At 45.3% G+C, this 11375-nt stretch overlaps 1 protein-coding gene across 3 annotated transcripts in view; it reads right to left on the minus strand.

Annotated features, from left to right (window-relative positions):
* Positions 1 to 294: 294 nt before the first annotated feature.
* si:ch73-375g18.1 (kinesin-like protein KIF1C) overlaps positions 295 to 11375 on the minus strand; it is a 61638-nt gene continuing 50557 nt past the window's right edge. For all 3 annotated transcript variants that reach the window (XM_037541089.1, XM_037541090.1, XM_037541088.1), the window contains exons 23-24: positions 7017 to 7376; positions 295 to 6258 (exon numbers count right to left, since the gene is read on the minus strand). In XM_037541089.1, coding sequence (XP_037396986.1) covers positions 5224 to 6258; positions 7017 to 7376 — 1395 coding nt within the window. In that variant the 3' untranslated portion in view covers positions 295 to 5223. The remainder of the gene's footprint in view (positions 6259 to 7016; positions 7377 to 11375) is intronic.

The raw sequence follows: 11375 nt of genomic DNA on the forward strand, positions 1-11375 counted from the left end.
TCATAAACAAACAGAAATCAGACTGAAATCATAAACACAAACAGAAATCAGGCTGAAATCATAAACACAAACAGAAATCAGACTGAAATCATAAACACAAACAGAAATAACACTGAAATCATAAACAAACAGAAATCAGGCTGAAATCATAAACACAAACAGAAATCAGGCTGAAATCATAAACACAAACAGAAATCAGGCTGAAATCATAAACACAAACAGAAATCAGAGTGAAATCATAAACACAAACAGAAATCAGACTGAAATCATAAACAAACAGAAATCAGACTGAAATCATAAACACAAACAGAAATCAGGCTGAAATCATAAACACAAACAGAAATCAGGCTGAAATCATAAACAAACAGAAATCAGGCTGAAATCATAAACAGAAATCAGACTGAAATCAAATTGAAGGCTACACAGTCATGTAAAACTAAAAGAGTAACAGATTTTAGATGAAAACACAGAAATAAAACATAGGATTGTCCTGTAGGGTCAAAGGTCAAATCCATCATTTCCACTGTGGCTCATCTGTGAGCCCCACACACTCCGCCCCCTAATGCAGGTTGTCATGGAGATGTTCTCCGCGGTCACAGAGAGACATCATTATCAACTAAAAGCATCGTCCAAAAGAGCGACAACCGTTCCTATTGGACAATCAACAAAACAATCAATAATCAATGAAAACGATCAATCGGTCACTCGGTTTCCTGCTGTGGACATCAGTGTGAGGTTTGACCAGTCCAGCAAGTTCAGAGTGGAGCTTGTACAATCACACACACACACACACACACACACACACACACACACACACACACACACACACTCACCTCAAAGCTACTGTAGACTGCGCCATTTCCATGGCGACGCATCATCATTTTTCATTTAAAACTGAAAAAGTGAATTTAAAAAATTTGAAGGCACTTTAATATTTATATAAAACGCATTAGTGTTTAATAACATCTGCTCACTCCTAAAGAACATGATTCTTCAGGGGTTCTATAATAAAGGGAATGGTTCTATTTAGAACAATGAGTTGTACATAGAACCATCTGCATGCTTAAATGGGTCTTTGGTGAAACGGTTCTTCAGACTGAAGGAGAATGTGTTCTACATAGCACCAAAAGGGTTCTTCCTATGTCACAACCTTGACATCATAACAATAGCAGAACCTTTTTTTTGGCACTACATAGAACCATATACAACACATTCTCCTTCCATCACCACGCAAAGGACCATTTCCTTTAGCCAGTTCTGTTGTTGATGGTTCTACATAGAACCTTTTCAAATAGGGTTCTATATGGCACCGAAAAAGGTTCTTCTATTGTCACAAGCTTGATGTCATAACAACAGCAGAACCCTTTTTGGTGCAATATTGAAACATATACAACACCTTCTACATCAATCTAAAGAACCACTTCACCATGCACAGAACCATTTAAGCATGACAAACCAAACAGAACCAGTCCCGTTACTAAAGAACCCTTGAAGAACTGCCTTTTTAAGTGAGTACAGGACGTCCTTGGTCAGTCGGAGGGTTGTTCTGCGTAGTGTTTCTGATCTGAGCAGAACGTCAGAGAGAATCTAGCACCGAGTCCCGACTCTACACTAACGCTGTGAACTGACCTCAGACCCTACAGAACACAGAGTAGAGCTGATCTGCTCCTTCGGGTTCATGGGGATTAAATTTAAACAGGGATGAAAAGCCTTGACCTGCTGTTCATGCTGAGTGTCCACTCTGACGGACCGGGCAGTTTCTCTCCACACTAATCAGAGCCTAAACTCTCCTTATCTGCGGTCTAAACAGCACAAACGGGGAGCTTTTCTCATTCATCACCTCTAAAATCATTCAGAAAGTCTTCGGTTTTCACATTTCTAGGCCTTTAATCAAAAATCCTGGCCGGTTTTCTCTTTGTGCTGCTTCTGACCATTTTGGTGGCCAGAATTTCAGCGCAATCCGGGTAATTGGTGTTTTCTGGGCCTTCTAGGCCTTCATAGACAAACTGATGATGCCTGCAGTGTTTACTTCATCTCTGGGGTCCACAAACCCTCCCCTGACGTTTCTATAGTGGTTGGTTAGTGTAGTGGGTAACACCTCTGCTTTCTACACTGTAGGCTTCGGTTCAATCCCCTCCTCGGGCAAGGACCCTACACTACACCAATAAGAGTCCTTGGGCAAGACTCCTAACTCCACCCTCACCCACCTGTGTAAAGAAATGATGATCACACTGTAAGTGGTATGCAGGTAGATGCAGCCCAGCTGCTCTCCCATTGGGTAGGACTTCAGGAGCTGGACTGAAGGCCTCACATGCTAGATTAACTACCAACATAACTACGAAGTGGCAGAGGAACCAATCAACCATGCTTTGATTCACATTGTGGTGGCGAGCAAAATCATTCTGGAGGTTCTAGATTCGTCACTGACTGAGAAAACGAGCTGAAGTCCAAGCAGTGTTCCGGGTAGCTGTTAGGAAAGTAGAACAGCGGCAGCAGCAGCTCTACACAGGACTCTTTACTGAGTCGCTGCAAACATGTTTTAACTTTAAATGGCTCTAAAACGGGCGAGCAAACCCTGTTAGCTTAGCGCTAACATACTACTACAATCCCCTTAGGGTGCTGGCAGATGTTAGCGTAATGGTAGACGTTGGTTATTTCCTTCAGATCCCGTATTAAAGGCCTGGCTCTGACGGTCAGCGTCCAGCCGGGACTCGGTACTAAGGTTCCCTCTAACCCTCAGCCGTCTAGCCTGCGGTCTCCATGACCTCTGACCCCAGTTTCTTTCTAAAGTGCTGCCTGATTCAGGAGGGTTTCTACCTGCACCCACTTCAGCACTCATCCTCCCTCCCTCCCCTCTCTCTCTGGATCTCTTTCTATCATTCCCTACTTACACTCTTCATTAGTTTAATCTCTCTCTCTCCACTGTTCTGCTCTCTCTCTCTCTCTCTTATTGCATAGAGGAGGTAGTGTTCATCAGCTCATACATACAGAGCCCTTTACTGTCAGTAACCATACTCAGCCAGCAGGAGGCGCTGTGTCTCCTCTGAACACACACACACAGTCTTTGGGATTGGCTCTCTCACACACACACACACACACACACACACACACACACACACACAGAGATAAAGGCACTATGATGTCAGATGATCTGGATGTCTAAGTCTGCGGGTCAGACTGAAGCAGGGCGCTCTGCGGTTATGAGGTATGTCTCCTTGGAGTTAAAGGGCCCATACCCTACATTTCTGCTGTACACAGCACTGTGGCTTCCAGTCATAATTCATTTCTACATGATCATTTTCCAGCCTCTCTTCATCCCTCAGCGTCAGCCGGTCACTGTGTCTTTAAGACTGATGTATGTAAATGAGCTCTCTTCTGATTGTGGCTCGTTTAAGGTGCAGTTTGTGCTGAGACACTCCATATAACCGCAGTGTGAAGGGGCGGGGCTAAACTGCTGTAGGCTGGATAGGGGTGCGCAGGTAAACACGTGGTTTCATCGTATTTATGGTGATAATGTGCGTTTCTGAGTTTGATTGTATCAGATCAGCAGGTAATAATAAAATAATCCTCCTCTACAGTAAAATAAAGCTCTGCTGATCCTTCAACACAGTTTAACAGTAAATGGTCTTAAACGCTGGAATTAATGAAGAACTGCTGACTCACCCTTTAACCCTGAAGATCAGCGCAGACGGCTGGTCACCATAGCAACACAGACAACAGTCTCGCCCAGCTAGTAGCTACGAAACGGCAAAGAGAGAGATTTAAGACGGACATCGATAATCTGGAGACGAATGGACTGATTAGTGTTTATAATCAGTCCAGCTGGTTTCCTGATACATTTAAACTGTCACGCCTCAGACGGACGGTCAGGAATCATCGGGAGAACACGTGACCGGTCACGCTCCTATCAGCGCTTTAGGTCACCAGATTACTAACTCATCTCACCTGAGCAGGTGAACTCATGACCAGAGCAGAATATAAAAGCCCGGGCTGTAGACTTAGTCGTTGTGATGTATTGTTTCTGGTATGAACTTGCTGAGCGTTATTTCTGACTGCCTTTTGGTTTTGACCCGTTTCTTGTTTATCTGGACTCTGACTTTTGTCTTGCCCTGATTTTTCTGGTTGCCTGTTTCTGGACTTGTTTGTTTGACCGTTCTGCCTGTGACCACGACTTTGGTTTTGAATCATCCCGCTTGTGACCTCTGCATGTACATTGACGCCAATTCAGCCTGAAGTAAATAAACCTCTCCTTTTCATTCACCTCCGCATTCATCTGGATTTTGCTGAAACCTCACAGCAACGAGGAGCTGAAACGCTGAAAAGTCGTGAAGCTGAAGTCAGCTTCCCGTTCAAATTGTCTCGTTCCACCTTAAACAGTGCAGCAGTTGCATTCTGGCACCTCAGGCTGAGATTTAAGGTGGAACGGGAAAATCCAACAAGAACCTCGCGAATGAGAAGCAACTTCAGCCTCATAAAGTGAACGTTGAGAGACGTTTTATAAGAAACCGTTCTACTTTATTGGAGAAGTTTCCTGCTGGAGATGTGAGAAAAGCAGCTGTAGCTGAGCTGAAGCTGAAAGCAGAGCAGAGTGGGTCTGAGTTTTCGTTTATATTGTTATCCTGTACTGGCACATCAGCACATTTACAGCCAAGACAGTAAAATGTTGTGGCTCCCAAGGTGGTTGGGCTCTTCTTAACATTTGGGTTGTGACTCCTGTTTTAGCAGCTTTTTGTCAAATCTGGAACATCTTGTGCGTCTGAATATCGTGATGCGTACTGTGCATCGTGACACTGCTCTGAAGTATATGTGATGTGATATTTGTGCCGTATCGTCCAGCCCAGGTCACAAACTGAAAACAGCTGAAAACAGCTTTGGTTTCAAAATATGGACTATAGAGACTGGAGAGTGAACAGTTACACACTGCATTAACCACAGTGAGGAAACTCAGCTTTACATGGTATGGGCCCTTTAACACACACACACACACACACACACACACACAGCACAGAGTGTGTTTAGTTATTTGGTGTTGTGAGTGTCTCAGTTCTGTCTCTAGCGTAGCTCAGGTCAGTGTGCTAATGGGCTAATGACACTATCATGTAACGTATGACATCACAATGACATCACAGCTGCAGCAACAAAGCAACAAAGGTCAGCAAAACATGTTGCACCCACTCACACACACACACACACACACACCAACACAGACACACACACACACACTCAGACGGGCGTTTCCTTGCTCTTCAGGTCGGGGGCACTGTACTGACGCCTCATGCGGGGGGGCGTGGTGTACCCCTGGAACTTTGGGACCCCTCCCCAGCCGTGCATGTTGCGTGGCAGGGTGTGTGCGTGTGCGAGTGCGGGGGGTGGAGTCTGGTACATCTGAAAATGAGGGATAAACTGCTGCTGCTGAGGGTGGTGGTGGAGGTGGTGATGCTGGTTGCCATAGTAACCGTCTCTAGGCTGGTGTCCCGCCTCCCCTCTCGATCCAGGGCTTGGTGACTGTCGCCGATAGCGACCGTGCCCCCCCTGCTGCTGATGCTCCTGGTCATTGGGGTTGCCGTAGCGACCCTGCCTGTTGGAAGCCGTTGAACTGTCCAGAGAGTTCCGCCTGCAGCGCCACTGCTGCTGCTGCGGGAAGTGACCACTGCTGTTGCCATAGCTACTGCCGTCATAATTACGTGGTTGCCAGGTGCGATGTGGAGAAGGTGTACGCATGCGCTGGTGTCCCATGACAACCGGCATCTGGAAAGGAGCAGGGAGAAATGAAGCCATCGCCTGGACTGTGGTGGGTGGACCCATGAGATTTATGGGTGGAGACTGGCTATCATTCAGCTCCTCCCCCTCACTCCTGTCCTCCCCAGTGGGCAGGGCTTGCAAGGAGGCGGGGCTCCAGGACAGCCGGTGCTGCGGGTTGCTCTTAAAAGGAAACTTCAGCTTGCACTCCTGCGGCGGGATAAACCGTCCGGTTCCGGGCAGATGGACCACGCCTCCATCTCCAGTTCCGCCCCCAGCCCCGCCCCCACGCCGTAGCCGCTTGGTGATTTGCTGCTGCTGCAGGTTTTGGAGACGGGTCTGCTCTTGTTTGAGCCAGCGGAGACGCCCTCGGCGGAAGGCGGGGTCTTCGTCCATCAGCCGCTTCACTCGCTCCTCATTGGACTGGACACCCATGGGGCCACACCCATCTTGATCAATGCCCCGCCCCTCATCTGCCTCCGTATCCTCCCAAACCTGGTCCTCTGATGAGCCGTCGTCCTGAAGGACACCAGGCAAAACATCAACATGATTTCTGTTAATTCATATTTTAAACTGTAATGTATTTACACATATTAATATTCTAAATAATCTACTGATTATACAGAACTGAGCCACCCTGCACTTAATTTCCAGTCAAAACCGCCGTTACGTACAAGTTATTGATTTTTCAGCATCAGGAAAGAAAATAAAAACATTTTTCTGCTCTTCTTTTCTGCTTTTCCTTCATTCGAGCTTCTGTTCTTCTCAGGATCCTCACTTTCAGCTCCTCAGAACCTGCAGACCCGCCTCCAAAGCTCAGTCTGAGAAGCTGGTTGATGATTTTCTGAACTAATCAAACCCATTCAGTGGTGCTGAGGTCTGGACTCTGGGGCGGTCAGTCCATCGTCCAGCTTCTTTGTTTGATGTGTCCGTCTCCTTTTCTCAGTGAGGTTCTTCTTGATCAGCTACACCTCCTTTCAGACCCACAGTGCTGAGTGGTCTTCTCACAGTGGAAGGATGGACAGAAACACCTGTGGATGTTTTCAGATCTGAAGCAGCTTGATCTTGTCCTCTCTCTCAGAGATCAAAGCTTTCAGTGCTGTTTATCTGATGGGGGCAGCTTTAGGGTTGACCAGCTCTTCCAGGTGGTTGTTAGAGGCCTCATCACAGATTATCTTATTCCTAATCTCCTCACAAATATCTGTCCCTTTTGGCTTTGACTGGAAATGAAATGAAGGCTGATGTTCTTCACGGTGCTGTATGTTTGTGTGTGTTACCTGTTGCACTGCTGGTATGACCTTCTCCATCTTCATCATTCTGTCTCTGAGCGCTCGGATCTCTTCATCCTTCAGGTTGTTCTGCTCCTTCACCTCCTGCAGGATGTCCGTCAGCTTCTCCAGGTGAGCCTTGAGGTCGTACACACCTTTCTGGCCCACTCCTCCCTCTGAAGCCATGCCCACGTCCTGCCCACGCTCCTCACCCACACCCACTGTCTCCCACACGTCCTGTGCTACTTCCTTCCACAGCTCTCGGTCCTCTGGCTCCTTCTTACCGTACATCCTGAACAGCTCCTTCAGCTTCACGATGGCCAGAGCCTGGATCTCCCTCAGAGTATGTTTAAAATCCCCCAGCGCCACCTACAGACAGAACGGGTAATTTACCTGCTGCTGCAACAATTCACAAAACGGATAATAAGAATAAAATGTTAGTAATAATAATAATAAACTCAATGCCCGTCTCTATGACGTTCATATGATCCACACAGTCGCTCTGACAGACTGTAATACACTACAGGAAGCGTAGGGGGCGATACGGCTTCTACTGTTTCATTTAAAAAGCTCTATAATGTTCATATGATCCACACAGTCGCTCTGACAGACTGTAATACACTACAGGAAGCGTAGGGGGCGATACGGCTTCTACTGTTTCATTTAAAAAGCTCTATAATGTTCATATGATCCACACAGTTGCTCTGACAGACTGTAATACACTACAGGAAGCGTAAGGGGCGATACGGCTTCTACTGTTTCATTTAAAAAGCTCTATAATGTTCATATGATCCACACAGTCGCTCTGACAGACTGTAATACACTGCAGGAAGCGTAGGGGGCGATACGGCTTCTACTGTTTCATTTAAAAAGCTCTATAATGTTCATATGATCCACACAGTCGCTCTGACAGACTGTAATACCTACAGGAAGCGTAGGGGGCGATACGGCTTCTACTGTTTCATTTAAAAAGCTCTATAATGTTCATATGATCCACACAGTCGCTCTGACAGACTGTAATACACTACAGGAAGCGTAGGGGGCGATACGGCTTCTACTGTTTCATTTAAAAAGCTCTATAATGTTCATATGATCCACACAGTCGCTCTGACAGACTGTAATACACTACAGGAAGCGTAGGGGGCGATACGGCTTCTACTGTTTCATTTAAAAAGCTCTATAATGTTCATTATGATCCACACAGTCGCTCTGACAGACTGTAATACACTACAGGAAGCGTAGGGGGCGATACGGCTTCTACTGTTTCATTCAAAAAGCTCTATAATATTCATATGATCCACACAGTCGCTCTGACAGACTGTAATACACTACAGGAAGCGTAGGGGCGATACGGCTTCTACTGTTTCATTTAAAAAGCTCTATAATGTTCATATGATCCACACAGTCGCTCTGACAGACTGTAATACACTACAGGAAGCGTAGGGGGCGATACGGCTTCTACTGTTTCATTTAAAAAGCTCTATAATGTTCATATGATCCACACAGTCGCTCTGACAGACTGTAATACACTACAGGAAGCGTAGGGGGCGATACGGCTTCTACTGTTTCATTTAAAAAGCTCTATAATGTTCATATGATCCACACAGTCGCTCTGACAGACTGTAATACACTACAGGAAGCGTAGGGGGCGATACGGCTTCTACTGTTTCATTCAAAAAGCTCTATAATATTCATATGATCCACACAGTCGCTCTGACAGACTGTAATACACTACAGGAAGCGTAGGGGGCGATACGGCTTCTACTGTTTCATTTAAAAAGCTCTATAATGATCATATGATCCACACAGTCACTCTGACAGACTGTAATACACTACAGGAAGCGTAGGGGGCGATACGGCTTCTACTGTTTCATTTAAAAAGCTCTATAATGTTCATATGATCCACACAGTCGCTCTGACAGACTGTAATACACTACAGGAAGCGTAGGGGGCGATACGGCTTCTACTGTTTCATTTAAAAGCTCTATAATGTTCATATGATCCACACAGTCGCTCTGACAGACTGTAATACACTACAGGAAGCGTAGGGGGCGATACGGCTTCTACTGTTTCATTTAAAAAGCTCTATAATGTTCATATGATCCACACAGTCGCTCTGACAGACTGTAATACACTACAGGAAGCGTAGGGGGCGATACGGCTTCTACTGTTTCATTTAAAAAGCTCTATAATGTTCATATGATCCACACAGTCGCTCTGACAGACTGTAATACACTACAGGAAGCGTAGGGGGCGATACGGCTTCTACTGTTTCATTTAAAAAGCTCTATAATGTTCATATGATCCACACAGTCGCTCTGACAGACTGTAATACACTACAGGAAGCGTAGGGGGCGATACGGCTTCTACTGCTTCATTTAAAAAGCTCTATAATGTTCATATGATCCACACAGTCGCTCTGACAGACTGTAATACACTACAGGAAGCGTAGGGGCGATACGGCTTCTACTGTTTCATTTAAAAAGCTCTATAATGTTCATATGATCCACACAGTCGCTCTGACAGACTGTAATACACTACAGGAAGCGTAGGGGGCGATACGGCTTCTACTGTTTCATTTAAAAAGCTCTATAATGTTCATATGATCCACACAGTTGCTCTGACAGACTGTAATACACTACACGAAGCGTAGGGGGCGATACGGCTTCTACTGTTTCATTTAAAAAGCTCTATAATGTTCATATGATCCACACAGTCACTCTGACAGACTGTAATACACTACAGGAAGCGTAGGGGGCGATACGGCTTCTACTGTTTCATTTAAAAAGCTCTATAATGTTCATATGATCCACACAGTCGCTCTGACAGACTGTAATACACTACAGGAAGCGTAGGGGCGATACGGCTTCTACTGTTTCATTTAAAAAGCTCTGTAATGTTCATATGATCCACACAGTCGCTCTGACAGACTGTAATACACTACAGGAAGCGTAGGGGGCGATACGGCTTCTACTGTTTCATTTAAAAAGCTCTATAATGTTTATGATCCACACAGTCGCTCTGACAGACTGTAATACACTACAGGAAGCGTAGGGGGCGATACGGCTTCTACTGTTTCATTTAAAAAGCTCTATAATGTTCATATGATCCACACAGTCGCTCTGACAGACTGTAATACACTACAGGAAGCGTAGGGGGCGATACGGCTTCTACTGTTTCATTTAAAAAGCTCTATAATGTTCATATGATCCACACAGTCGCTCTGACAGACTGTAATACACTACAGGAAGCGTAGGGGGCGATACGGCTTCTACTGTTTCATTTAAAAAGCTCTATAATGTTCATATGATCCATACAGTCGCTCTGACAGACTGTAATACACTACAGGAAGCGTAGGGGGCGATACGGCTTCTACTGTTTCATTTAAAAAGCTCTATAATGTTCATATGATCCACACAGTCGCTCTGACAGACTGTAATACACTACAGGAAGCGTAGGGGGCGATACGGCTTCTACTGTTTCATTTAAAAAGCTCTATAATGTTCATATGATCCACACAGTCGCTCTGACAGACTGTAATACACTACAGGAAGCGTAGGGGGCGATACGGCTTCTACTGTTTCATTTAAAAAGCTCTATAATATTCATATGATCCACACAGTCGCTCTGACAGACTGTAATACACTACAGGAAGCGTAGGGGGCGATACGGCTTCTACTGTTTCATTTAAAAAGCTCTATAATGATCATATGATCCACACAGTCGCTCTGACAGACTGTAATACACTACAGGAAGCGTAGGGGGCGATACGGCTTCTACTGTTTCATTTAAAAAGCTCTATAATGATCATATGATCCACACAGTCGCTCTGACAGACTGTAATACACTACAGGAAGCGTAGGGGGCGATACGGCTTCTACTGTTTCATTTAAAAAGCTCTATAATGTTCATATGATCCACACAGTCACTCTGACAGACTGTAATACACTACAGGAAGCGTAGGGGGCGATACGGCTTCTACTGTTTCATTTAAAAAGCTCTATAATGTTCATATGATCCACACAGTCGCTCTGACAGACTGTAATACACTACAGGAAGCGTAGGGGGCGATACGGCTTCTACTGTTTCATTTAAAAAGCTCTATAATGTTCATATGATCCACACAGTCGCTCTGACAGACTGTAATACACTACAGGAAGCGTAGGGGGCGATACGGCTTCTACTGTTTCATTTAAAAAGCTCTATAATGTTCATATGATCCACACAGTCGCTCTGACAGACTGTAATACACTACAGGAAGCGTAGGGGGCGATACAGCTTCTACTGTTTCATTTAAAAAGCTCTATAATGTTCATATGATCCACACAGTCGCTCTGACAGACTGTAATACACTACAGGAAGCGTAGG

This window comes from Pygocentrus nattereri, chromosome 9, assembly GCF_015220715.1.
Source record: "Pygocentrus nattereri isolate fPygNat1 chromosome 9, fPygNat1.pri, whole genome shotgun sequence".
Lineage (NCBI taxonomy): Eukaryota > Metazoa > Chordata > Actinopteri > Characiformes > Serrasalmidae > Pygocentrus > Pygocentrus nattereri.